The 24,781-nt window shown below is 52.9% G+C and overlaps 1 protein-coding gene across 4 annotated transcripts in view; it reads right to left on the bottom strand.

The window, feature by feature from the left end:
• SH3PXD2A (SH3 and PX domains 2A) overlaps positions 1-24,781 on the bottom strand; it is a 224,506-nt gene that overhangs the window by 33,116 nt on the left and 166,609 nt on the right. For all 4 annotated transcript variants that reach the window (XM_079136318.1, XM_079136315.1, XM_079136316.1 and 1 more), the window contains one exon: positions 19,941-20,072. In XM_079136318.1, coding sequence (XP_078992444.1) covers positions 19,941-20,072 — 132 coding nt within the window. The remainder of the gene's footprint in view (positions 1-19,940; positions 20,073-24,781) is intronic.

The raw sequence follows: 24,781 nt of genomic DNA, 5'->3' as shown, positions 1-24,781 counted from the left end.
CCTAGCTAATTAGTTTGGCAATTACCTCAGTTTCCTCATCTGTGAAATGGACCTAGAGCAGTACCGACATCTCACAGTGTTGCTATGACTAGATGAGTGAGTCCTTTAAAAGCCCTGAGGGGCTGGGGTTGTGGCTCAGTGGTAGAGAGCTTGCCTAGCACATGTGAAGCACTGGGTTCGATCCTCAGCACCACATAAATAAATAAATAAAAGTTATAAAAAAACCAACAACCAGCACCTGATTCCTAGTAAGTTGCAAGGAGCTAACATTAATTTAAATGCAAGCCACAGGGAAGTCTAAGAAGCCCCCCAGTGACTAATGCCACCCACAGTTGGACACATGGGTCTTAGGTGTCTGGTCTCAGGGAAAGATACTTGGTGGTGTTATCATTTAGCCTTGACCCGGGAAGGTCTCTTTTTGAAAACATGTGGGCCCGGTTCTAGGCCTGGCCCTGGAAGGGGCCGGGGTCCCAGAGAGAATGCAAGATGGCATGAGGCCCCTGCAGGGGCTACAAGACAGTGGAGGGACCGGGGCACAGCCATACACAGGGTGAGTCACAGCACGAGACTGCCGAGGGTGACCCAGACAGCCCATGCAGTGGACCTGGTGGTGGCTGATGCAAATCTTGCTGAAGGAACTGCAGACAGTAAGAGACAAGGCCAAGGAGTCAGGGAAGAATTCATAGAGAAGAAATGAAGGGACTAAAGATAAAATCTGGAGGGGAGAGGGGAGGGCAGTCCAGGAGGAAGCACAGCAAGGGCAGAGCGGAGGCGGACACGGCCCAGCCTGGACGCTCAGGATGCTGCGTGGGGCCGTTCCCGATGGAAAGAATGGGGAGGGGCATAAATACAGTCCCTGCCATCCACCCCATCATAGAGCAGAGCACAGGGGGATGAACGTGTGGCCAGATTCCCGAACAGAAGGTGGCTCGGGAGGTAGAAGACACAGGAAGGCAAACTGTGAGCCTAAATGATGTGAACAGGGAGAGAAGTGGCTGTAAAGGGAGCGAGCGATGTTTCAGGACCTGGCAGAGCGGGCATCGCAGAAGGCCAGCAGGGAGGCGTGAGCCTCTGAGAATCAGGGCAGGAAGGTTAGGTTCCCAAAAGAGGAGCCCTGGAAAACGCCCAGGGTAACAAAAAGGGTTCCAGGACAGAGAGAAGGAGAGAGAAGTTCTCTCCGAGGAAGCGTGGCCGCGGGAGGCAGACATTGGAGGTCCGGGTGTGCGGCACTCTTGCCGGCTCTGAGGCGGTGCCCACGCTGGAAGGGCTTGCTGATGGAAGGAGGGCAGGTGGATGCAAGTCAGGGACAAAGACAGTGCTGGCAGCCTGTCCTCCATGTGATCTCGTCAGCTGGCCGTGGGAAAGGTCCTGAGAGTACTTGTCAAACAGCTCACAAGTCACCATCAGGGATCTTGGAGACAAAGATGGGAGCAAGGCCAGCGGACACAGAATGGGCAGGCCCCAACTTTCAAGGAAGGCGAAGGTCAATTCCAGAGCAGAGATCAGCAACCTCAATGCTGGCTGTGGTCCCAATGAACAGGGATTCCCTGAGCAAGGCTCAGAGAACCCAGGAAGGGGGCTCCGCACATCTATCAAGAGCGTGCTGGCCAGAGGATATAGCAGGGAGTGAGTGGGGTCAATCACCCTGAGTTCTACCAGCTGGTGAACCGCTGGCCTCGTGAGTCCAGGATGTGCAGAGCAGAGCCCTCCAGGTCCATGGGTCTGTCTGACCTTCGCAGCACCTGGGGGCTGCAGGGCTGCATGGACAGATTCACAGCTGATGACTGTCCTATCCCCAGGGAATCTATCCTGATGGATGTTTTAATCAACCCAGGATGAAGACTGAAGATGCTGTGTTGGTGGCACCATCTCATTTGGCAAAAGCTGTGCCAGGATCAGGAGCCAAAGGAAGGGGGAAGAGCAGATGGTAATGATGGGTCAGACCTGACAAGATGCTAAGTGTTAAAATGGAAAGATGAAAGGACACAGCTTAATGACTGTAGTGCTGGGGACTGGACCCAGGGCCCAGGCATGCTAGGCAAGTGCCCTATCCCTGAGATAGGTTCCCCAACCCTTTTTAAAAATTTTATATTTTGAGAAGGTAAGATGCCCAGCTGGCCTTAAACTTGCAATCCTCCCGACTGTCTCCTGAGTAGCTGGGATTACAGGTGTGCACTATAGCACCTGGCTAGTCTAGTGATCTTATAATTTACTGTCCGAACTCTGAGCAAACAAAGTCATGCTATTAATAATTATGCCAAGATTTTATGTGAAGCAAATGGGGAGTATCCAGGGCAAGCCGAGCTGTTGAGTTGTGTGGCTCACCCACTTGGCAGTGAGGATGAGCAAGGACTTCTGAGGACCTGAAGTCCAACAGGCCTGGAGGGAGAAGTCTGCCTGCCTCCTCCTGAGTCTCTTAAATCTCAGGCTCCCTTAGCAGGTACCAGGTAAGGAGCAAGGTTAGGTGGGGCAGTGCCAGAATTAGCACCCAGGACTTGACACCCTGCATAGCAATCATTCGGTTACCCTCAAAAGCCTCTCCAGACATTCATTCCTCAGCACAGAGACCAGCACCACCTGCTCATCTGACTAGTCCCTCAAATCCCCATCGCTTAGATGAGTCAAGGAAATCAGTGCCATCTCAGGCTTCTCCTCCACTCCACTGGTGTCTACCAAGCAGCCCAAGTCTCAGGCAAGTCAGAGGCATGGCATTTACACCTCCGGCCCCCACTAAGAGGAGGGGGCTGACAGGAGGGTTTCAGGCCCATTTCCAAGTCACCTCTCTTCTGAGCCCACATGGCAAGGACACCCAGGCTGAAGGGGCTTTGGGGCATAAAATCTCATCCAAGGGTTTTTGCCAAGCACGAGTGAATTGGGATCAGCATTTCTCCAACCTCAGATATCCCCTGTCACAAGCAATCTTGGCCACATCCTTGAACCACATATTCCATGGCTATAGATATATATATACATATATATTGTCATGTGTCACTTAACGAAAGAGATGAGTTCAGAGAACTGTGTTGAGACAACTTTGCCACCACGCAAACAAACATCTCCAAGTGCACTTCCCCACACCTAGATGGCACAGGTCAGTTGATGCAGCCTCTTTATGTATGCAGAGGACGCAGGAGACGAGGCTGCCGCCTGCAGCCCAGGGAGGTGTGTCTGATGGCTTAACAATTGTGGGACATGAAGCTGAGTTGAACCCCAAGGCTTGGAAGAGAATAAAACTGATCTACCATTCTCACTGTGAGGCAGCAGCATTGCGGAACCACCCCACCCCACCAGCGCGCGCGTGCGCGCGCGCGCGCACACACACACACACACACACACACACACACACACACTGCCAGAGGTCATCACAGGGACCACCATGGGGAGGGATTTGAGGAAACAAACATGGCACCAGAATGATGCCTGCTTATTCACCAAGGAAGAGGCTGAAGGGGCTCGCTGTCTCACGGGGGGAGTGGCGAATCTGAGGTCCCACGGTCTCCCCTGGGCACAGGGGAGAAAAGGCAAGCCTGGAAAGTGCCTGTCTAGCAATGCACCTGTGTCATGTTTGACATGTGGTGTGGAGAAGAGGCTGCGGAAGGCCCTGCAGTTGTCACTGGTCACTGGAAAACTAAAGGGTTGTCCCTACTCTTTGAGTGAGTTCTCTCCAGCGTCTAAGGAGTATACATGGACAAGTCTGTACCTTTCTTCTCTTTTCTCTCTTTGCTAAAAATGGAAGCTTCCTGGCCCCAGAACAGAGTTGGTTCCAAATAAAAGCTGGTGGCTGACAACCCTCCCCACCCTCGAAGCTGAGTTCAGCCCCTCTTCAACTGGGCAAAAATAAAACGGGGGCAATTGCAACTTTAAAGACCATCCCCATAAACAAAACAAACCCGCTCCACAATTTGTTGAGGGCATTCCTCCTTCCAAACCCTCCTTATTTAATTTCTGGGGAATTTTAAATAGAGGGCTTGCAAAAGCTCTGCACCGCCTGACGTCAACGGCTCTCTGACAACGTGGATTCTTCTGCATGGTGTGGGGAGCAGCCACCACGAATGCCAATGCTTTTCCAGGCTCCTTTCCCAGTTGGAATTTGGGAGCCACTGGTGTCACCCTAGGAGACTGTGGGACATGGAGAGTGCTCAGGAGAAAGTGTCCCACTTAGGGTCCTTTAACTCTGCATTTCCCAAACTCCCGGGGAACCAGCACATTAGCCTGAGTAACACCTGTACTGGTGTTTCCTTAGTGTGTTTATCTAAACTGACTTTAACAAATGTAAGTACGCTTTTCAGAAAGCCATTTTCCAGTGCTAGACAGAATGGAAAACCAGGACCCCTTGGCATAAATAGAAGATAACTGGAAAAACGCATAAAACGAAACGAAGCAATGATGTCATCAGGTTCAGCAAGATATGAAGGCAAGTTCTAGCAAGATACTAAGCCTGAGCCAGATTTTCTCTTAATCAACCAAAAAAAGGACATTGGTCATTGTTACAAAGGCAATGACTACATAGGCGCCCAAATGGGGACTTTTCCCTTGATCTGATGCGTAGTGAAAGGAAAACAGGGATGGAATCCAGTGTCTCGTACACCGCCGCCTGACCCACTCTCAGGGAAACACTGATCCTGCTTTGGAAGAAGCATTGGGTTAAGGATCTGCAGCCCCTTGGTTGACATCCAACTAAGCCACCAGCAGCAAGCTTAGAGTTCTTGTGCAAACTACTTACCTTTTCTCCTTTTGAAAAACAAAAACAAAGTCACCTGTCCTACTGACTCTCAGAGTTACTCAAAGATGAATGGAAAAATGCTTTGAAAAATCTCCAGGTTGATGGCAGATGGGGAGTGGAAATGTTATTACTCCATGTAATTTCAGGAATCCAATGGACTTCTAACTTTCCCCCAGAGATAACTTACTGCCTGGACTGGATGCTAGCCCATTCCTGCCACTTAGAGAAAAGGAAAGGAAAATGAATACTTCACTTGACAATTTTCCTTCATGGTTAACTTCCCAACAGCTACGTGGGTTTGGATATTATTCCCATTTTATAGACAGGGAAACTGAGGAGCAGAATGGCCACACACTAACTGCAGGGTGGCTACCCAGTGACAGTGGGATCTGACATGAGCCTTTCATGAGACCGGAGGGAAATGGTCTCTATCCTACTCTTCTTGACCTAGCAGGTCTCAGAAGGTTCCAAATGTATTGGTCTCTCTGACTCATCACTGTATTCAGTCCTGTTCTTCAAGTTACCTCCTCTCTGACATTCTGGTAACTACCTGCCAGCTGGCCTCAGATTTCTTACCCTGAGCTGCCCCAACACCATGACCTGAGGTTTGAGTTGGCCATGTCCACCAGTTGGCCCAAGAGCTCTCTGAGGATAAAGGATGGGTCCTGCTCAGCTGGGCATCCTGTCATGACGCTGCCTGGCATGGTGTTTTGGGCAAGGAAGGAGCCCAATAAGTAGTTGTTGAGAATGAAATGCGATGACAGACTGACCCAGGCTTCCTCCTTCCCTGTCCTCTCGAGCCATTCCAGGTCTTCCTACCTCCTTGTCCTTGGGATCTCTCAAGCCCAGCTCCTAGGGTCAGTGTGGGGTCAGCTCTGGGGTCAGCTCTGGGCATCTTCTCCCCTGCTCTCATCCCTTTGGCTGGGGACGGAGTGGGGGGGTGCTTCGCCTGCTAGAATCCAGTGCAGCTGCTTTCCCTGGTCAGCACCTGCATGACCTGGGGTGCTGACTTCCAGCACCCCAGGTCATGTAGGGGATCTCCCCTCAGGAACCTGAGGCAGGCAAATGGTTGTTGCTGTTGTCTGTCTGGCCCCAGATCACCCAGGGGGGCAGATACTCCCGGCCCCGAGAGCTCACATTCCTGCAGTCTGCCATACCTGACTGGGCCATTTCTCTTGGGCTTCTCCCCTCACAGGAATGGAAAAGCAAAGCTCAGGGAGGCCGCGCAGGCCAGTCACCTCGGACAAGCCTACTCTGGTCTGGGGGAGGCTCCTGGAGGAATGCAGAGGGACACCACAGCAGCGTCTCCCAAGCCCATTTGAGGCAGCTACAGAGGCCAGACACAGGCCTCCCACAGGGCCCTCCTCCTTGCTGGATGCTCTGGAATGGGCTGCCCCAGGACCTGTCCTGCAGAGGGCGGTGGGGAGACAGCTACACCAAAACCAGCTCCCTCGCCAAGATGCCCTATTCTGTGGAGAGCCCTGGGAGTTACCGGGAGGCAGAGGAGTGTAAGGGGAAGACCTGAAAAATAACCCGAAATCTCTGACCCTTAGTTTTCTGATCTGTACAACAGAGGTCATGCTACTGTACTGTGCAGGGACATGGAGAGAATTACAGAACAGAAGGGGTCCGGCTCCCTGCCCGACATGGAGGAGGTACTTCTCTGACCCCTTGCTTGCCTTTCTGGTATGAAGTCCTTGCTTGTTTCTGGTATGAAGTCCTCAGAAAGCAGCAAATGGATTCAACTTGAGCCCTAAACACCCTTGTCCCCAGATGATTATCCTGGAACTTCAGTGGGGTTGTCTAGAAATGGGTTCTCTGAGCTTCTTTCTGTCCTATTTTCCTCCCCATCTCTCTTAACTCTAGGCACTTGTATGTTTTCCTGGTTCCCAAGAATAGATTTAGTACCGATCCTACCTAACCCATGGAGAAAAGGTTACTTCAACCCAGTAACTCCCTTAGTTCACAAGCCCCAGAGTCTACCCAGTTCATTCTAGATATCTGCCACAGTGACTGGCCAGGCAGTACTGATGAACACTTAAGAGTACCAATGAGGAATGCAGCTTTTCCCACATTACCCTGCCAATCCCTGGTGGCTCCCAACCCCAATGGCAGAAGGGAAGTGGCATAAAGAAGGTTCCCTGGGGCTGGGGCGTGATGGCACACACCTGTAATACCAGCAGTTTGGGGAACTAAGGCAGGAGGATTTTAAGTTCAAAGCCAGCCTCAGCAACTTAGCAAGACCTTAAGCAATTTGGTAAGACCTTGTATCCAAAAAATATATACAAAAGGGGCTGGGGATATGACTCAGTGGTTAAGTGCTCCTGGGTTTAATTCCTAGTACAAAGAAGAAAGCTCCCTGGGAGGAGTCTGAGCAGATAGGTATCAGCTCCACCTTCGGCCCATCTGCTCCATGAAGATGGGCATCAGTCTTCCTTGTTCACCCTGTCTGGAACACAGCAGGAGATAAAGGATGGGGCAAGAATTGGCGCATGAAAGTCTGATCTCTAGCTCCTGACTACATGCTCACTTGTTTACTTGGTTCTGGATTTCTACATTCTAAATAAGGCCCAGATTAATCAACACCCTACCCAAGGACAGAGACGGGGTAGGAAGCTGGGGGAAGTCACTGACCTAACCTGTGTCTCATACCGCCTCTCATCCTGGGGTGAGATGCCCTGGGAGGAGAGACTATATTCCAGAAGTGGTTCTGGGGTGGGAGGCCTGGAAGAGTCTGATAACGGAAAGTGGGAGGGCCATGAGCACTCCCCACCTTTAAATCTGTTTTGGCAGTGGCAGGTCCTAGATGCCTTCATGAAGTCACAGGTCTCAGCCAGGCGCACTACAACTTCATTCCACAGGAAGTGGGCAACATCACACATTATGTCATCGGTCACAGCTCCCCAGCTCTGACCTGTCTGTTAGACCAGAACATGGATGTCTCCATCCCCCAATCTCTATGCCCGGGTCTCTGGATCAAGTACCTGCCCAAACCTGGCTCAGACTCCATCTAGCCCCCGACCTGGGAGTCACTTCTAGAATGGAGTTTCTTCTCCTCCAGGGCCCCATGAGGTCTGAGAGATGGGGGCATAGAAGGTAGTTTAGAGCTGAGATCCAGAATCCTCCTTCCAGCTACCACATCAGTATTGACAAGTCGCTCTGGCCCCATTGAAAGTTAAGGCCCTTTAGAGTCAAGATGAGTCTGTGTCTGGCTGTGCAGCACAAGGTGAGGGTAAATACTCATAAGGGGGTCAGTGAGGCCGGTCCCTGGATGCTCACTCTTCTAGTGCAAAGCTGGATGATGAGGTGAACTTCTTTTCTCTCCTCTAAGGAACAGCCAGCTACAATTCCACTCTAGGTCAACAAGGTCCATGCTATCCCCTCGATGCCAGGGAAGCAAGCCCTACACAAAGCCAAGCCTCCAGGGAGCAGCGTTATTGATGTCCAAGCAGGGAAGAACTGATCTGAGGCTTGCCTGGGCACTGGGTGAGGAAGGGGAAGAGGGTGAGAAGCAGCAGCCCCTAGAGATGGACTGGAGCCATAAGGGATGAAGCCCCAATATTCTCATCTGACCTCTTCCCTACCTGCTTTCCCATACAGTGAAAGTGCACAGAAACATGCAGAAAACACCAGGACACTTGGCTGGTGGGCAAGCCAGAGCGGACAGGCCCCTGGAAGATAAGACTGGGAAAGTTGGGGGATGGAGGCACACACCTGTAATCCCAGTGGCTTGGGAGGCTGAGGGAGGAGGATCACAAATTCAAAGTCAGCGTCAGAAACTCAGTGAAGCCCTAAGCAACTCAGCAAGACCCTGTCTCTAAATATAATACAAAAAGGGCTGGGGATGTGGCTCAGTGGTTGAGTGCCCCTGGGTTCAATCTCCAGTACCAAAAAAAAAAAAAAAAAAAAAAAAAAAAAAAAAAAAAAAAAAAAAAAAAAAGAGAGAGAGAGAGAGAGAGAGAGAGACTAGGAAAATGGGATTCCCCAGTTCACCTCAAGGAAGAATGGGGTAGCAAGTAGGGCAGGTGAATTCCAACCCCATACCAGTGGGGGTCAGTGGAGTCCTCCATCACTGGCCTTTGCGACCCCTCTCTGAGCCCCAGAGTATGGCTTTCACAGATCTCATTTAACTTGAGGAGGATGGGGGAGGGGCTGGGGAAAACTGCATTCCTCCCCATCAAAGCCAAAAGTCTAAAGTACTACTTCTGGTTGTAACTGATGCTGGCCTGTTTGTGATTAGATCCTTTGCTGGCTTTCTGGCTGGGAAGCCCTGGATCCCTGCAGCATTGCTGATGACAGAGACACCCTCCCTCACTCGGAGAATCTTGTCCTCATGTGACATGACCAAAGACATTCATCAGCCCCTCTGCTTTCAGCGGTTCTCCAGGGAAACCCTTCAAAACATTATTTTAAGGGGGCAGAGTGCAGGGAAGGCCACCCAAAACCCCCATCGTGAAATTCCACGACACTCAACATATTCTGTTCCTGGCACTGTCCTGGAAAACACAAGCATGAGCAAACTGAAGGAGAGAAGAGACTGACCACCTTCCTCCTTTGCCTAAACCACCCCCCTTTAATTAGGGAAAAACCCACACCCACGCACACATGCAGGCACACACACACACACCAACACCTTTCCGCCGCATTAGTACAGAGGTGGCTCAGAGAAGCTTGAGACTATTGCTCAGCCGTTCTTTCTCCGGAAATTTAATCTGTAAAGCATTTGGCCTCACAAAGCCCATACCAAAGGTGTCCAGGAATCCACCATCCTGCGATCATCATTACAAACCCAGGGACATTTGCAGCCATTGACCCATTTGGCAGTTGGGGCGACTGGCTGAAGGCTGCCCAACACGGTCAAATTCCCCTTGCTTGCTCCTCTGTGCTGACTGGCTTGTTTCCAGAGCCCCAGGGGCAAGAGGGACTCTTAGGAGCTCCAGACCAGGCAGATGAAGAGGCTGCTTCTGGCCCAGCTTGGTAAGAGCACAATCAGGGGGATGGGGACCTTGGTCTCTGGAAAGCAACCAGGGCCACTGCTGTCACTCCTCATCACACTTCTGGTCCTCTGATGATGACAGCTGGTGCTCAGAGAGCAAAGTGGCTTGCCTGAGGTCTCCTGACTGGTTGGTGGCTCAGCTTGGAGCCTAGACTGACCAAGATCCTCTTATGCAAAGCCTGGGTTCCTTCCACGATGGGATGCCAACCACTCCACCCATTAACGCGACACCCTTGGCCTCTTGCCAAGTGTGATCCCTTGACTGAACCCCTTGAGCAAGAAGTGCGTGTCCAGAGCTGCCAGAACACAGGGAGGTCATCTGGTCGAGCTAGGCAAGAGAGAAACCTGTAGTCAACACTGCAGGTGCTGGTAAAGGGACCCCGGGCCCTCTGTCCTTGTCACACCTGCTCACTACCCACCCTCACAGCCCCTATCACAGCAGCTTAAAATCCTGCTGCAGTCAAAAGATGGGGAACACGCTGAACCCAGAGAAACCTGGGCCCTCGTGCAAGCACTGATTAGAAGTACAGAAAACAGACAAGACAGCGTCCAGAAACACCAGGACTGGACGCCCGGCCAACCTCAACAGCAACCGCGCCCCCTTCCTGGGGAAGGGAGAACAAAAAAGGCCGAGGAAGCAGAGCCTGTGCCTGAGGGGGGCTCCCAGCCAGCCATGGGACAGCTCCCTCCCTGGATGGTACCATTGCTTCTCCCCCAGCTTGACCCCAGCCCTGAGAAGTGGGGTTGAAGTGGGTCAGTGTTCTCCAGGCTTAGCTGCAGGCTGCAGGGCCCAGCATGGGGAGCACAGCTCAGTAGGGAGAGTGGCCCAGTGGTACATGCTGCCCTCCCTGGCGTGTGCTGCAGCTCTTCTCGGGGCCTCAGCAGCCCCCACAGCACCAAGGACCCAGAGCCGACCCTGGCACAAACTGGCTGTGATGCTGGCCTTGGGCACATGACTTCCCATTCCCAGGCCTCCCTATCTCTCTCATGGTGGGGAGGGACAGGGGAGAAGTTCCCTGCACTTGACGTCTGAGGCCCCTCCAGGGCCAGGTGAACCATCTTCTTGTGGACAGCAACCATCCCTTGACCAGATCGCTCCTGCCTTCTGTGGCCCTGCCGGCCACATGGGCCTGCACCCAGTTCAGGGCTCACCTTCTCCAGAAGCCTTCCCTCCCGCCAGACCAGACACACCCCAAGCATTCGCAAACCTGCCGCTGTCCTTCGGAGCCCCACCCTTCTGTGGTAGCAACATGGAGGTTTCTGCCTCGTGCACTGTAGGAGTGCAGGCGACATAGAGGACTTATTGCATCTGGGTTTTTACTCTGCAGGTAGAGAAGAACCCTAGAAAGCTGTCAGTTTCAGCAATGGGAAAACACTGCTGTGCCCCAGGGCACCCAGTAGGTGTTCTGTTTGTTGACTGACTGAGCAAACTGCATCCTATGGAAGCTGTCCCTGGGTATAGGATTTCACTGAGGTCTAAATCCTGAGGTGTGGGGAGGGAAAGGGGCTGGACTGCAGGTCATTTTTGGGTGGCTTGGGGCTGGGGAAAGGGGCCAGGATGGGTGTGTTTGGTTGGATGAAGGGGAAGGCAGCACGGGATGGAGCCCCGACCAGCACCGGCAAGGCACAGCGCTTTCTACCCTCATGCCCTCAGCTCTGTCTGCCAGGGACCTGATAAGCAGACCCACCCACCCATGCAGGCCGGGTACCCTCCCCAAGGACCCCGTGAGCCAAAAGTGGGACACTTGTGAAACTTTCTTGCTCGAAACTGAGTCAATGTGTTTTCCTTCTCCTTCAGATTCCCCCTGACCTGCAGCCTCTTGGCCTTTTCCCTACTCCAGTGAGAGCTTTAGCAGGACTGACCTGTTTTCTGGCTCTCAGAGGCCTGGGGAACTCATGCTGCAAAGCTCTTAGGGCTTTGGCTTTATGAAGAAATAAAATCCAGTGAAAGCACTCGGGTCTCCCACCACTGGACAGAGCACAGTGTTTGAAGCCCTTGCCTCCCTTCCCAACTGTGCAACTCTGGGGCAAATCACCTCACCTCTCTGGGCTTCAATTTCCTCCTTGGAAAGACAGAATGGCAATCTCCACCCTGCTTCTTACCAAGATGTTTTAAAATCTGCATGATTCTATATCTTGTAAAACATAAAATATTGTGATTCAGAAAAAGAGCACCTTGAGAAAATCCAAAACCTCCTACTAGCCGGCAGGAGCAGGCTTTCCCCCACGTGGCCCCCCCTAGTGGGAGTCTGAGAGAACAGACATGTAGGCTTCTGGCCACGTGCTTAGGTTCCAGGACACGGTAACCCAAGGGCAGCCTATGGTGATGCCGACAGGTCAGATCCTTAAAGGAGAGAGGACTCTGCTATGGCACACTGGTCTCAGACCCCCACGTGCAGACTGGTCACTTTACTGCCAGTCCCTGGCAGACTTCCTCTGTTTCTGGCTTTCCCTCATCTCCTGCGGTGCTCCTGGGCCACTTCCTTCCAATAAAAGCTTAGGGGAGGCAAATGAATTTTAGCATGAGACTGTGCAATGTCCAGCTGACAGGGGAACTGTGGGCTGAAACAATTAAACAAAACCAAAATAATAGTTTGAGATAGCACATTTCAAATAGAGGTGGAAATGGCTGTGGGGTTATATGAGCCAAAGACTTCTCTCCATTTTCTGAGACTCAAGGGCTTGGCTTGAGTGTCCCTAGGGGACACTGGCTCCTGCAAACTCTGCCGGGCATCTGAGCTAACTGGGTCACCCTTCTTGTTCCCTACTATGAGGCCAGGATTCTAGCTCAGCACTGGGAACCCAGAGGATGAGGCTATGGAATCTGAAAAGATGCTGATAGGGGCACGGGTGGTTACCCTGGGTTGCCCCCAACTACCGCCAGTGCCGAAGGGTATAATATCAAGCGGCCGCAGGATATGCTGGAGAAAGGACAAGGAAGGGGCAACTTTTCAGCCCAGATTCCCTGAGGTCCTGACAAATTATACTCCCCAGAAAGTGTCTGCACTACACTCTGCTGAAGTGTTTGTAAGAATAGAGGAAATGGGGGGAGATGTTTTCCCTGTACTTCAGTAGGGGACGAGACCTATCATTTGTTCTGGAGACAAAGGGAGTGTGCGCACATGTGTTGGGGTGACTAGGAGGTCTCTAGTGCTGCCTGCGTACTGGGCACCTGTGCAAAGGTAGGTCTGGGTAGGGGGCGTGTCCACAGAGTCAACATCAGGATGGGGTGCCTGGATGCCCCACCTGCCCAACGGAGCAGGTGGAAGCCAAGCAGCCGGAGCTTCCCCTGCCTGCTGACTGGCCAGGTCACCGGGCAGCTGGCTCCAGGCAGGTGGCTGGCAGTGCTCAGTGCTGACAAACCCTTGGCTGCCTCTGACAACAGCCCCAGCAGATATGGCCAAGGAGAAAGCAGTTTCTAGAGTCTCCTGTTGCCACCACATCGCCCCTGTGCCCTGCTGCCACAGCCAGGATGGCCTCCTCCCAACACTACTCTTCGGGTGGCTCCGCTGCTTACAGGCTTTGGTGGCTAATTTACCCATAGCTTTCCAGCTGCCAATTTTCTTCTGTCCCAGGTACCTACATGCCTGCTTTGCTGTCTCTGGCCCACTGTCCTGTATGCCCCTCTTAACCTACTAGAACCCTTTCATTCTCCAAGGCCTCCTCCTCTGGTGGACTTCTCCACTATGCTAGTCTTCTTCTATGTCATGTGACAAAGTCACTGAGGGACAGCAAGCATGAGGGTGTCACCAATAAGTTTCTCCTTTCTTAGCCCTGCATGAAGCCCCCTGATACCCTGAGGCTGTTCTTGGGTCCTCTATGAGGCTTGAGCTCCAGTGTGGTGGCTCTGGTCCCCAGCAGGTTTGACAGCATCCTCAGAACCACTGGGTGCAATCTGTTCTCAGGCAGGTGGGAAAACTGTCAGAACTGCCCCAGTCCAGTGGCCTTACCAGGGCTGTCATACATTGAGTGCTTACTGTGTCCCAGGTCCTAAGCACTGAATTCCTTTTGAATCAGCATATACCAACACTAAAGTTGTGGGAGCAATTATTCCCCTTTTACAGGCAAGGAAACTGTGCTTAGGGGACCCAAGAAACTTTCCCAGAGTCATGAAGTCAAGATTAAAAGCAGGCTTATCACTGGGTATGGGGGCGCATGCTTGTAACCGCAGCCACTCAGGAGGTTGAGCAGGAGGATAGCAAGTTTGAGGTCAGCCTCAGCAACTTACTGAGACTTTGTCTCAATATAAAAAATAAAAAGGGCTGGAGGATGTCACTCAGTGATAAAGCACCCTTGGTGCAATCCCCAGTATCAAACAACAACAACAACAACAACAACAAAAACAGGCTTATCTAACTTGAAGTTCATGTTCTTAATTGCTAGGCGAACCTGCAGTCTTATTCTCAAAACAGTCTCTATCCTTGGATGAACAGAGCTGGACTGAAGCCTCAAATGAGGATGTCCACTTCTGCTCTGGGGTTTATACCCCCAGACCTTTTCCTCTCCAGCCAGTTTTGTGACATGGCTAAGTGGCACAGCAGAGATGGTTTCAGACCAGAATGGACCTGGGACTTGCTGATTAGGGAGACACAGCAGGGACACATATGGTGTAATTAGGAAGAGAACAGCTATCAGAGAATAAGGTCTGATGGCAAGCCATTAGGACCTCCAAATGGAGACTGGTCATGGGAATCAAACTACCTCAAGGGTGTTCCAGAGATAAGAATGCTAGCTCACTTACCTGCAACGCAGTTGCAATAAACCTACCTTTCTAGAAACAGCCTATACTTATCTTTACACCCATTTTCTAAGAACAGTGTAGCTTGAAAGCTTGAACTGGGAATGAAGTGGTTCTTTTTTTTTTGGTGGAGCTGGGGATCGAACCCAGGGCCCTGTGCTTGCAAGGTACCAACTGAGCTATCTCCCCAGCCCTGAAGTGGTTCTTTAGGAACCACAGAATCTAAGCAAAAGACACAGAGGACATACCAAGAGTCCACTTAAGGCAATAGAAAGTCTAAAACAATCTCACCCTCATGACAGGGTTTACCCCTTAAGTGCCCACATCAGTTAGTATTTAAGATCCATAAAGGCAAGAACCTTTTGGGTATATATCCAATTAGCACAGGGCCTGGGACAAAGGAAGTATTCAAAAATTATGAACTATATGAACAAATTAATGAATTGTACATCCATTATATTTTACTCTTATAGAAAACTCAGGTGGTACTTATCACTGTCCCTTTTTACTAGGAGGAAACAAATTAATTCTTACATATATCACATAGTTAGCATTAGATATTTTAGATTTTTTTTTTAGGTGATGGGGATCGAACCCAGGGTTTTGTGCATACTAGGCAAGCTATATCCCTAACCCATATCTTTCCATCTTAAATCCGGTATTTGAATTCCAGATTCTTTGCTGTTTCCACTATACACAGCTACTAAACAAGTAAATGGTAGAAACCACTGTTTTTGGATACCTCATCCTCCTTCCCGATATTTCTCTTCTTTAAAACCTGCCCTCAACAGCCCCTGCTGAAGAGGTAGCCATGATTATGCTTTGAAAGGCTTCTCCTAACCACAGGTGACTGGACCAGGGTTGGACATGTGATCTGAGTTCTGCCAATTCATTGGCCAACTGGGAATCAATTAGACACAAGCTTCAAAAAAATTTTTTTTTCTTTTTCAGAGATGGGGGTCTCACCGGAGGTCTTACCATGTTGCCCAAGCTGGTCTTGAACTCATGGGCTCCAGTAATTCACTTGTCTCTGCCTCCCATGTACATGAGACTATGGGTTTATGTCACTGCCCAGCTCCAACATAAAATTGTGGGCTCAGAGAACCAGAAGCAATCATTGGTAACTGGTAGCTATCACAGAGAGTCTGATGCTAACAAATCAACACCATGTAAACAGCTGCTATCTGAAGAGAAGAAGGCTGGTCCGCATTTAGAAGAGCACAGCTCTGCTTTCAATCCATTTGGAAACCAAGAGAGACAGAGACAAGAGCAGCTTCTTTTGGCTTGTACAGACTTTCTGGTTCCCAGTCCCAGCCTCCTGAGGCTGGGACTTACTTCTCATCCTTGATTTCAGTGAGATTTCCCTGCATCCTTTCAATAATCTGTTGAGCAAGATAGCACATTTCTATCCTTTGCTCACAACTCAGCTGAGACCAAAGTGCTGACTTTGGAGGAACCAAAGATTTTCAAGGTTGTTTTCTTACTCATAAAATAAGTAGATGGACCAGAGGAGCTCAAAATGTCTTGCTTCCCAGGAAGTGTGTATGAAGCCCCAGAATATCATCCAGTGCCAGGAAATAAACAAAGAGGAAGAAAGCTGAGGCAGGAAAAATTCTGTTGACTCATCTTCCCACTTCCTGTGCAGGCCTGTATTCCAGAGAAGGAAGAAATAATCTGGAAAGTTGGAAGCAGTTTTGCTCAACACAGATCAGAGCAACCAGGACCCTGGCACCTTCACCCTGCCAGATGTTAGGATGGCTGTCTGCTGGAGGGTGAAGCCAATGTGGTCTTTGAGGCACAAGAATGCTCTACAAAGGAGACGTCTCAAGTCTAGGGTAGAAGGGTTTCCACACAGCGACAATGCCTGCTGCATACCCTGCTGTTGCCTGCAGGGTGATAGAGCTAACAAAGCTGTTCAATCTCTCTGCTCTATGTGACCCTGTTGATGAATGGAGGAAAAAAAAAAAAAGTGTCCTTTCTTGACAGGGTCTCCCAGGCTCTGTTTAATCAAAAACACTTTCCCTAAAACTACTCAGGTCCTGCTCTTGGGAACCTGTGACTTCCGACTATCTATGTCCCGGGATGGGTTACCTTTAGTGCTGAGCATACATCCTCCTCCTGAGATCTTTTCAGCAGTTGCCTGCCTTCAAGTTCAAAGAATCAACTAGCATTATGAATTCCTACTACCTCTGAGCACCATGCGGGCAGAAGGGCCTCAGAGACACCCTTTGGCAAGGATGGTCCTGGGAGTCCTGCACTGGCTCATCAGCCTGTCTGTCTCCCACCACAGCATCACCAATGCGACTTGAGCCCGCTTGCCACCTGGGCGCAGCCCATTCTCAGCCTCTCCCAGGGATCTGAAGTGGGGAGAGATCCTAACTCTTGGACTCTTTGGGAAAATTACTTAGCCTCTTTGTTACTTGAGCCACAAAACAGTTAAAGTGCCTCCTGTGGCCACATGGGGTTGTTCCACGATTCTGGTGGAATGATTCTGTGAACTGCAGGGCCTGGCACCTAGTGCTCATTGTTTGAGAACTCGGAATCACCTTCCAGGCACATGTGCTGAGACAGACGACAGCACAGAGCGCTGGCGTGCCCACACCTCCACAGCACTTCCTGGCTGAGGTCCCAGCCAGAGGACTCTGACAAGGCAGAACCAGAGGTTGCAGGTTGCCTCTATGGACCCTTTATTTGAGGAACTGCCAGCTAAGTGAGAAGGCACACAGGCAGAGACCTGGCACCCAGTGGGAGGCCCAGGGAGTAGGGATGGTGCTGACTGGGCTGCTTTCCCAACGTGGCCAGTGTAAATGCCTCAACGTGCCCACCATGTCCCAGGTCAAAGGCATCACAATTGGGTCTTTGTTCAGAGTTCAAAAGCCTCACTCACCACTCCTTCCAAAGCCAGCTCCCAGGATGCACAACATGCCTCCCCTCCCCCTCCCCACGATCAGGCTCCAGCTTCCCCACCAGAGGAACCACCTCCCAGGATCTGCAGTTTGGCCCTCTTCCTTTCTCCCCTCCACCCACTTAGTTCCTCTGGTTGTAAACTCCAGGCCTCCTGGCTTCTGATGGCGACAGAGAGGGTGGGTTTGCATGGGTGGCCGCAGCACTCCAGTTCTCTGTGCAAACATCTGCAGCTGAGCAGCTGTCTCCACCCAGGAGATACAAAACTTCCAGAAAAGCAGGAAAGTCATGCACAGCAAGGCTTTCTCCACCTGACACCCAGGGCCCTACTGAGTTACCGGGCCAAGTTCAGCCCCAGGAGAGGGCTCAAGGAAGTCATCTGTTCCAGTCCCTGCTTTCAAGAAGCTGCAAGGTTTCCTCCATTTTACAGGAGGGATAACCGAGGCCTGGAGAATCAGAAGGGCCTGAGGCCAACCAGCCAGCAGGTGGTAGGTAGAATCCTGCTTCCAGGGACAGGAGCTCCTCAGATCAGGCTGCTCCAGTCACAGGTGGTGATGGGGAGACAGGGAGCCTGGGCCCCTCAAACAGCAATAGGGAATAGGTCTCTCCACCATTTCCAAGTCTAACACAGACACCCACTTTCCTGCATGTAGAATTCCCAAGTATTCCTAGGCTCCTGGAGGTGGGATGGGAAGGGAGAAGGCACAAAGCCCTCTGGGCATCTTAAAGTAGGACAGACTTCCTTTTATGTGGAGTTTCCTCTCTGCTTTCCTGGCCAGTGGCTGACCCCAAAGACCCAGGAGTTCCTCACCTCCTGCTGCTGCAGGGTTATACAGCTGTGGGTGAGATGGGCAGGGGAGGTGAGAACTTCCAGGAAGAACTGACCTTGTACAGAGAACCACTTCTCTGTACCCTATCTCTCCAAGGTGTAAGCCCCTGAACAAGTGAACACCCACTCTCCTGGAATCTCCCATTTCACCACCAGAGACTCCTCCCACTGGGTTCCAGAGACAGACTCCGTGGCAATGCAAGCTTCCTTAGGGAGCAAGATGGTGGGGTTGGCAGTACGACAAAGGCTGAGGGCAAAGCCATTCAGGAAGGGACAAGTGTGGTGGTCCCTCCAAGTGAAGGGTCAAAACCTTATACTAGAAATGTGGTTTAGCCAGGTGGGCAGTGTTCACCCTGGCCATGGCTCCAGGCATGAGGACAGAGCCTGACCTCTCTGAGAGAGGAACAGTCTGTGAAGGTCCCAGGCTTTGAGGTCTGCTCTTAGAGAGCACATTCTCAAGCTGCCTGAGGCAGGGGCCTGTGCCTGCCTCCCCCAGGAGGCCTGCTGGGATTTCCCCAGCCTCTCTACAGCTAATTGCCACCCAGAGGCACAGGAATCAGGAGCGCAGGATCATCCTAGTTCTGCTTTGGCTCTCAGAAGAGTTCCCTTCCCTCCGTCTCTGTGCCTCAGTCACTCTGTCTACAGCATAGTCATAGCAGTCCTCTGGCTTCCTGGGGCTGTAGCTGTAGCTCAGTGGTAGACTACTTGCCTAGCATGCCTGAGGCCCTGGGTTCATTCCCCAGCACCAAAAGGAAAAAAAAAAGTTGGTCTGCCTTCCTTTTGGGACCCAAAAGGGACAGGGAAGAAAGAACAGGCCCCTCCCCTCTGGGAGTGTCCACAAAATACAGTCCAGGGAAGTTCCTGTGCACAGGGGCCTCCCCTATGCAAAATGAAACTGAAACAAGGTGCCCAGGAACCAGTTCGAAGCCCCCCAGCAGGCTGTGGGATTCTACCGGGAGGAAGGGTTTGGATCCAAGGCCCATCCCGTCCTTGCAGGGGCCACCTGGACCCACAACTCAAAACTGACACACTCAGGATCTCCTTTTTCCATCTGCCATGTCTTTTGCTACCAAAGACACCAAGGGACTCTGGGCCACTTTGCAAGAACCTTGGAACCAGCAGTCCCCAGGCCACCGTAGGCATGGCCCCTATGTCAGCTTCCACAGACAGAGTGCTGCAGGGCCTGGCTTCTTCCCTCAGGGCTCTCGTCCCAGGTCCCCAGTCACTAGCTCAACAGGGGGCAGTCAGTTTACTAACCAGACACCAGCCAACTCCCACAGGGCTGGCTCTTCCTTAGGGACTCTGGACCCTGCAGTGATGTCATGGCCTGCTTTTCCAACCAGCTGGCCGGGTTCTTCTGCTCCTTCCACTGGCTTGGAACACAGTCCCAACAGGGAAAGATGCTGCTGGGCACTGCTGAGCCTGAAGCCACCTTCCCCAGGGGCCTCCGATGGCATGGGGTCCCTGAGCAGGGCTGAACAGTTATTGCCCATGGCTGCCACCCTGGCCTTGCACTCACACAAGCCGGTTAATTACCCCCGAGCCAGGGAGACATTCTTCCACCACCAGGCAAGCTGCTGGCCTGCAGCCCAAACCAACAGGGGGAACTTCAGACTCCTTGGCCTCTCCCTGCCAGATGGAAATAACGTATAGCTGTAGAGGTGGGGGGAGGAGGAGGGGAACAAAAACCAGCCAGGCCCAGGAGCCAGGCTGGAACCCCGAGAGCACGGCCGGATGGCCGGGCACTCACCGCTCTCGTTCTTCTCGATGACATCCACCACCTCCCCGGCCTGGAGGCTCAGCTCTGAGTTCTCCTGCTTCTTATAGTTGGACACCACCACATACTGTTCCAGGATCATGGGCTCGGCGTTGGTGTCGGCACCTGGCGAGGGCAGAAAGCACGCGGTGAGCCAGCGGCCGGCCATGGCCCCCCGGCCGGGGCGCCCCCTGTCCATCAGCCTCGCGGGAGGCTGCTCGGTCGCCAGTGCTGCTCCGAGGGGCAGCCCGCAGCCAGGGCTCGCAGCTCGCCGGTCCCCAAGGACAGGCCATATAGCAAGGCTCCACACCGGCCCGCTACACTGCGGGGACCGGGGGACATGGGGAGCCAGGGGACAGGGGCAGGAAGAAGGGAGGAGAGAGACAGAGATAGACAGAGATGGAGGCCAAGGAAGTTGAGGAAAAGGGCTTCAGCTGAGAAGGGTTAGTCACAGCCCCGCATGGGGTAGCTGGGGGAGAGGCCTGGGGCCCAAGTGGTCTCTCCAGACGCTGGGACCAGCAGGGGTATGTGGAGGGCCCCACGGGTGGGTGGGCGGCCCATGAGGGCTGAGGCCGGAGCACAGGAGAGAGAAAGAGAGGGAGGAGCAGGCCCTGCTTCTGCCCCAAGCCCTGTAAACCCAGAGAGAAAAGGCAGCCCTGCTCCCCTCAGGCGGGAGAGGGAGAGAGCGGGAGAGAACTTCTCCACAGCCCAGGCCCAGCGAGGAGTCCAGAGGGTTTGAGGCCGCCAATCAGTGGGGTTTACTTGCAACCCTTAAATAGAAACACATGAGACCCGTCGAATGAGGAGCTGGGGGTGGAGGCAGGGGAGGGAGGAGGGCTCAGACTGTTTACTTGAAACCCAAGAAGAAAGTCCCAGCGCCAGCGCTGGCGAGCCCAGCCCACCCCCCGCCAACTTTTCCTCAAGTTCGGCTCCATTCCTGCCCCTCTGGCTCGCCAAGGGCCGGGCACAGACGACCAGCCCCAGGCAGCTTGCCCTGCCTGCGTCCAGAAGGCCTCAGTGGACCTAGCTGCTGTCCTCTCCCCACACAGAGGTGGACTCAGTCTCCCTCTGCCCTGAAGTGCTGGGATTGACATGCTCCAACACCCTCCTGCCACTCTCTCCAGCAGTTTCAGGAGCCTGAGGGGATGTAGCCCAGGGAGGGCAGGTGGGGCTCAGGCTCCCAAGAGCAAACTGGAACAGCAAGCTGTCCTCCTCAGCCACTGCACCAGTGGGACATTCATCAAGCACAGACTGGAAGGTGGGCAGTCTGGGCGCCCACCTCGGCTCCCTGGCTGTGCAGACGGGACACCCTGTGCAAACCTCTTTGCACTTCAACTATTACAATCTCCAACACCTAAGACATTACAGGCCCTGTTAGGAGCAAAAAGAAGACATAAGCCAAAGACCAGCAAGTGCCCTCCTTCAGGAAAACCGTCCCGGACCACTCCCAGCCCAAATGCAATTCCTAAGTACACTTCTTAAACTACACATCTGCCAGTCGGTTGGAGTAGGGCACACCTGTTAGCCCCGGCACCTGGGAGACTGAGGTAGAGGGATCACTGGACCCCAGGAGTTTGAGACCCATCTGGGAAACAGTAAGACCCTTTCTCAAAAACAAAACACCATGCCTGCCAATCTCCCTGAGGGCTGGGGTTTCACACCACTTGCCCAGCTGTAGAAGTGGCCGATGGTTTCCACTCAGCCCTTTGGTGCCTCAACCCATGGTCACAGGCCCCATACGCCTGAGCCTGACTGACGTGCCCAGCACCTCACGACACCCTTCTTTCCCCATTTTACAAACTAATCAGAAGCTCAGAGAGGGCAAGAGACTCACCCCAGTTCCCATGGCTGGTATGGAGAGACCCACATTCACCCATTGTGTTTTAGGTTCAAGTTCATCTCTTTCCATTACAGAACCACCTGACGTCTGTTTCCATACATGTCATTCTTTGACTACAATGGTCCTCAACTTGCTGCACTGAATCACCTGAGGATCTGCTTAAAAACACCAGCTTCAGAGATCCAGGTTTAGGGGGTCAGGACCCAAAGTATACTGTAGACATGCCATCATGCCCCACGTTCTGGGGTGCAGCCAGGAGTGAGAAGCACTGCTTAGTTCTTTGGGTCCTTTGCTGGGCAACCTCGGTGGGGGGGATGGCCATGGAACTCTGGGAAACCCTGAAGGGAGCCTTCCTTGCAGGAGATAGAAACCCACTGCCCTAGTGGCTTTCTAGCATGCAGCATGGCCCTGCAGCCCCAGCAGGGCTGAGACCCAGAAAGGACCCTGGCCCTGCTGAGGTGTGCCACATGGGTGTGCACATGCAAGCCCCAGGCAGCCCCTCCAGAGCTGGATTGTATTTCAGGCAGAAATGCAACCAACAGCTGGGCAGCAGGCCGGCCCCGCCCCTGCACTCAGATGCCGCCAGCTTCTGTGCCTGCCCTGCCAGCAGGACAGCAGCAGTGCTGGGCGAACAGATGTCCCCCACCGTGCCCCCAGGGGACGTCAGCTTCCAAGTCCCGAGAGCGCCCCAATTATACCAGCAACAGCAAGCCTCTGTCCTGGCTTCCTGAGGGTCAGTCCTTGGCAAAGTGCCCCACTGTTGTCCTGTGCAGCCTCGTTAGATCCCCGTGTCAGCTTAATGCAGTAGGCCCTGCCGTCGCCCCATTTCACATAGGGGCAAACTGGGTCTCACGAAGGGAAGTGATTTTCCTAAAGTCCCACAGCTGGCACCTAAGCCCAGCTGACCACCACATATGATCTTTACTTTTGCACCTTACATGGCCAATGGGGTGCCAGGGACCTGGTCTCCAGGGAAGGGCCCTGCCTCATTCTATCCCAGGATACCCGGCAGACAGGAGGTATTCAAGCGAGACTGCAGTGTGGGCTTCTTGCTGACACTTGCTACCTCTGCTGAGCATTAGGTGGTGGACCCTCTGTGTGAAGTGAATGATTTGGGAAGACACAGGACAGAGGGATCTGGCGGTTTGTTGAGTCGATCCAGGCCTCTCCTACGAGCAGGGGAAAACCAGATAACGGAACTGGAAGACAGAAGGGGGAGATGGGGAAACTGAGGCAAAGAGGAGCTGGCGCTCCCAGTCTGTGGCGACAGGATGCCGGAGAGGACAAAGAGGAGATGCTGGCAAGTGGATCACATCAGCTCATTTTGATCCAAGCCAAGAAAAATCTGAGGCAAGATTCCAAAGTGGAAGAAAATCTACTCCCAGCCCCTCCCCCGCAGCCTCTGGAAAACTGGTTGGGAGCCTTCTGAAGGCGGCACTCGGGACACAGGTAGGGGAGTGAAGAGACTGTCCGTTGTCAGCTACAGGACGTGGATGGGCTGCAGCTTTTCCTGGAGGCTACTCCGAAGGCTGTGGGACAGACACAGAAAGAAACCGTGTCCTTCCTGCTGCCCTCCCCTCCCCCAGCACAGGCTCCTGGCTTGCCCTCTCTGGCATCTGGGGTGGGGGACAGGCGCCAGGAGCAGGTATCCAGATGAGAAACTGCTTGGTGGGCCAGGCGGCCGGTGGGCAGTGATGTCATCCCAGAGGCGGCTCTGGATCCCCTCCCAGCCAAAGCTTGGAAAATTGGGGGCTGGAGGAGTCTGCCCAGAGAAGGGAGGGGAGGGGAGAGGGAGGGAGCCTCTCGTGTTCAGATGAAAAGGGTTTGGCAGAAGCAGGAGGAGGGCTGGACCCCTTCTAGAGAGCAGAGCCTCCCCCAGGTTGGAAGGGGACTTTGTAGAGTCTCGATCAGAGGCAGACCTTGTGCTGGGCCTGCTGGGGCACTGGGAGGTCCCTGGGATCGCTGTCCTTCCCTTGCCTCACACCTGTATTCCTCCAACACCCACCTGGCTGGAACCCTGGCTCCTGCTCAACGCTGGCTGCCACCTTATACTTCTAAGCTAGGCCTCTGCCAAGTCAGTCCCCTGCTCCAAGGTCTTCAATAGCTCCCTGTTACCTACAGAATAAAGGTCGAATTCAAGCCTGATCTTTCCTGCAATCTAAGCTTGAGTTCCCTGACACCCCACACCATTTCGTGCAACATTCATGATTCCAAACGCATGTATGGAGCGCCTACTGTGTGCCAATGACAACGTTTTATGAAAGTTCTGAATTAGCCTTTGCTGTAGCCCCTGCCCCTGCCTGGAAGGCCTTCCCTTCTCTCTGCCAATCCCAATTCTCCCCCAGCATTTCTGCCCCTGCAGAAGGCTCCCTCCTCATCACCCTAGCCACGGTGCCCCCTCCTGTTTTCTCCTGGACTTTTTGTTGGCCATGGCTGCCCAACCAGACTGTGTGCTTCATTCCACAGTCTCCACGATGAGTCATGACACCCCAGGACAGGTGCCATAGAATAGACATAATCATTATGAGATCCATCCATGCAAAAGCTTAGGGTCTGAGGTCCAGTCCTGCTTTACCTTTACTTGCTCTGGACCCCAGGGAGGACACTTAACCTCTCTGAGATGTAGCTTCCTCACTGCACACAGGGATAACAGCAGGACCTTGTGGCTGTTCTGAGCGTGGAGAGAAGTTACAGGGGTTTAAGTCCCATGTAAACTGTAGACAGCCAGCAAAAAAGCAAACAGGGAGTGGAAGATCACAGGGAGCTAAGGACATCCTGGTTCTACAGAGCCTCAGAACCAGCAGGCAGCTCAGGGGAGGGCCACAGGCATCAAGAGCAGGGTGGGAAGGGAGGCCCAGGGCTGGGTCCCCGCGACATGCCTCTCCCATACCCTCCTCCAGGCAGGCAACCAGCACTTGCCAGCTGGAAAGAGCCAGATCAGAGCTCACTGGGCCCACTCTGGGGTGGATGCCAGACTAAGCAGCCCCGGACCCTT

This window comes from Sciurus vulgaris (genome assembly GCF_902686455.1).
Source record: "Sciurus vulgaris genome assembly, chromosome: 4".
NCBI classification, from domain to species: domain Eukaryota; kingdom Metazoa; phylum Chordata; class Mammalia; order Rodentia; family Sciuridae; genus Sciurus; species Sciurus vulgaris.
Note: the sequence above shows the minus strand (reverse complement) of the source record. Positions and strands in the feature narration are given on the sequence as shown.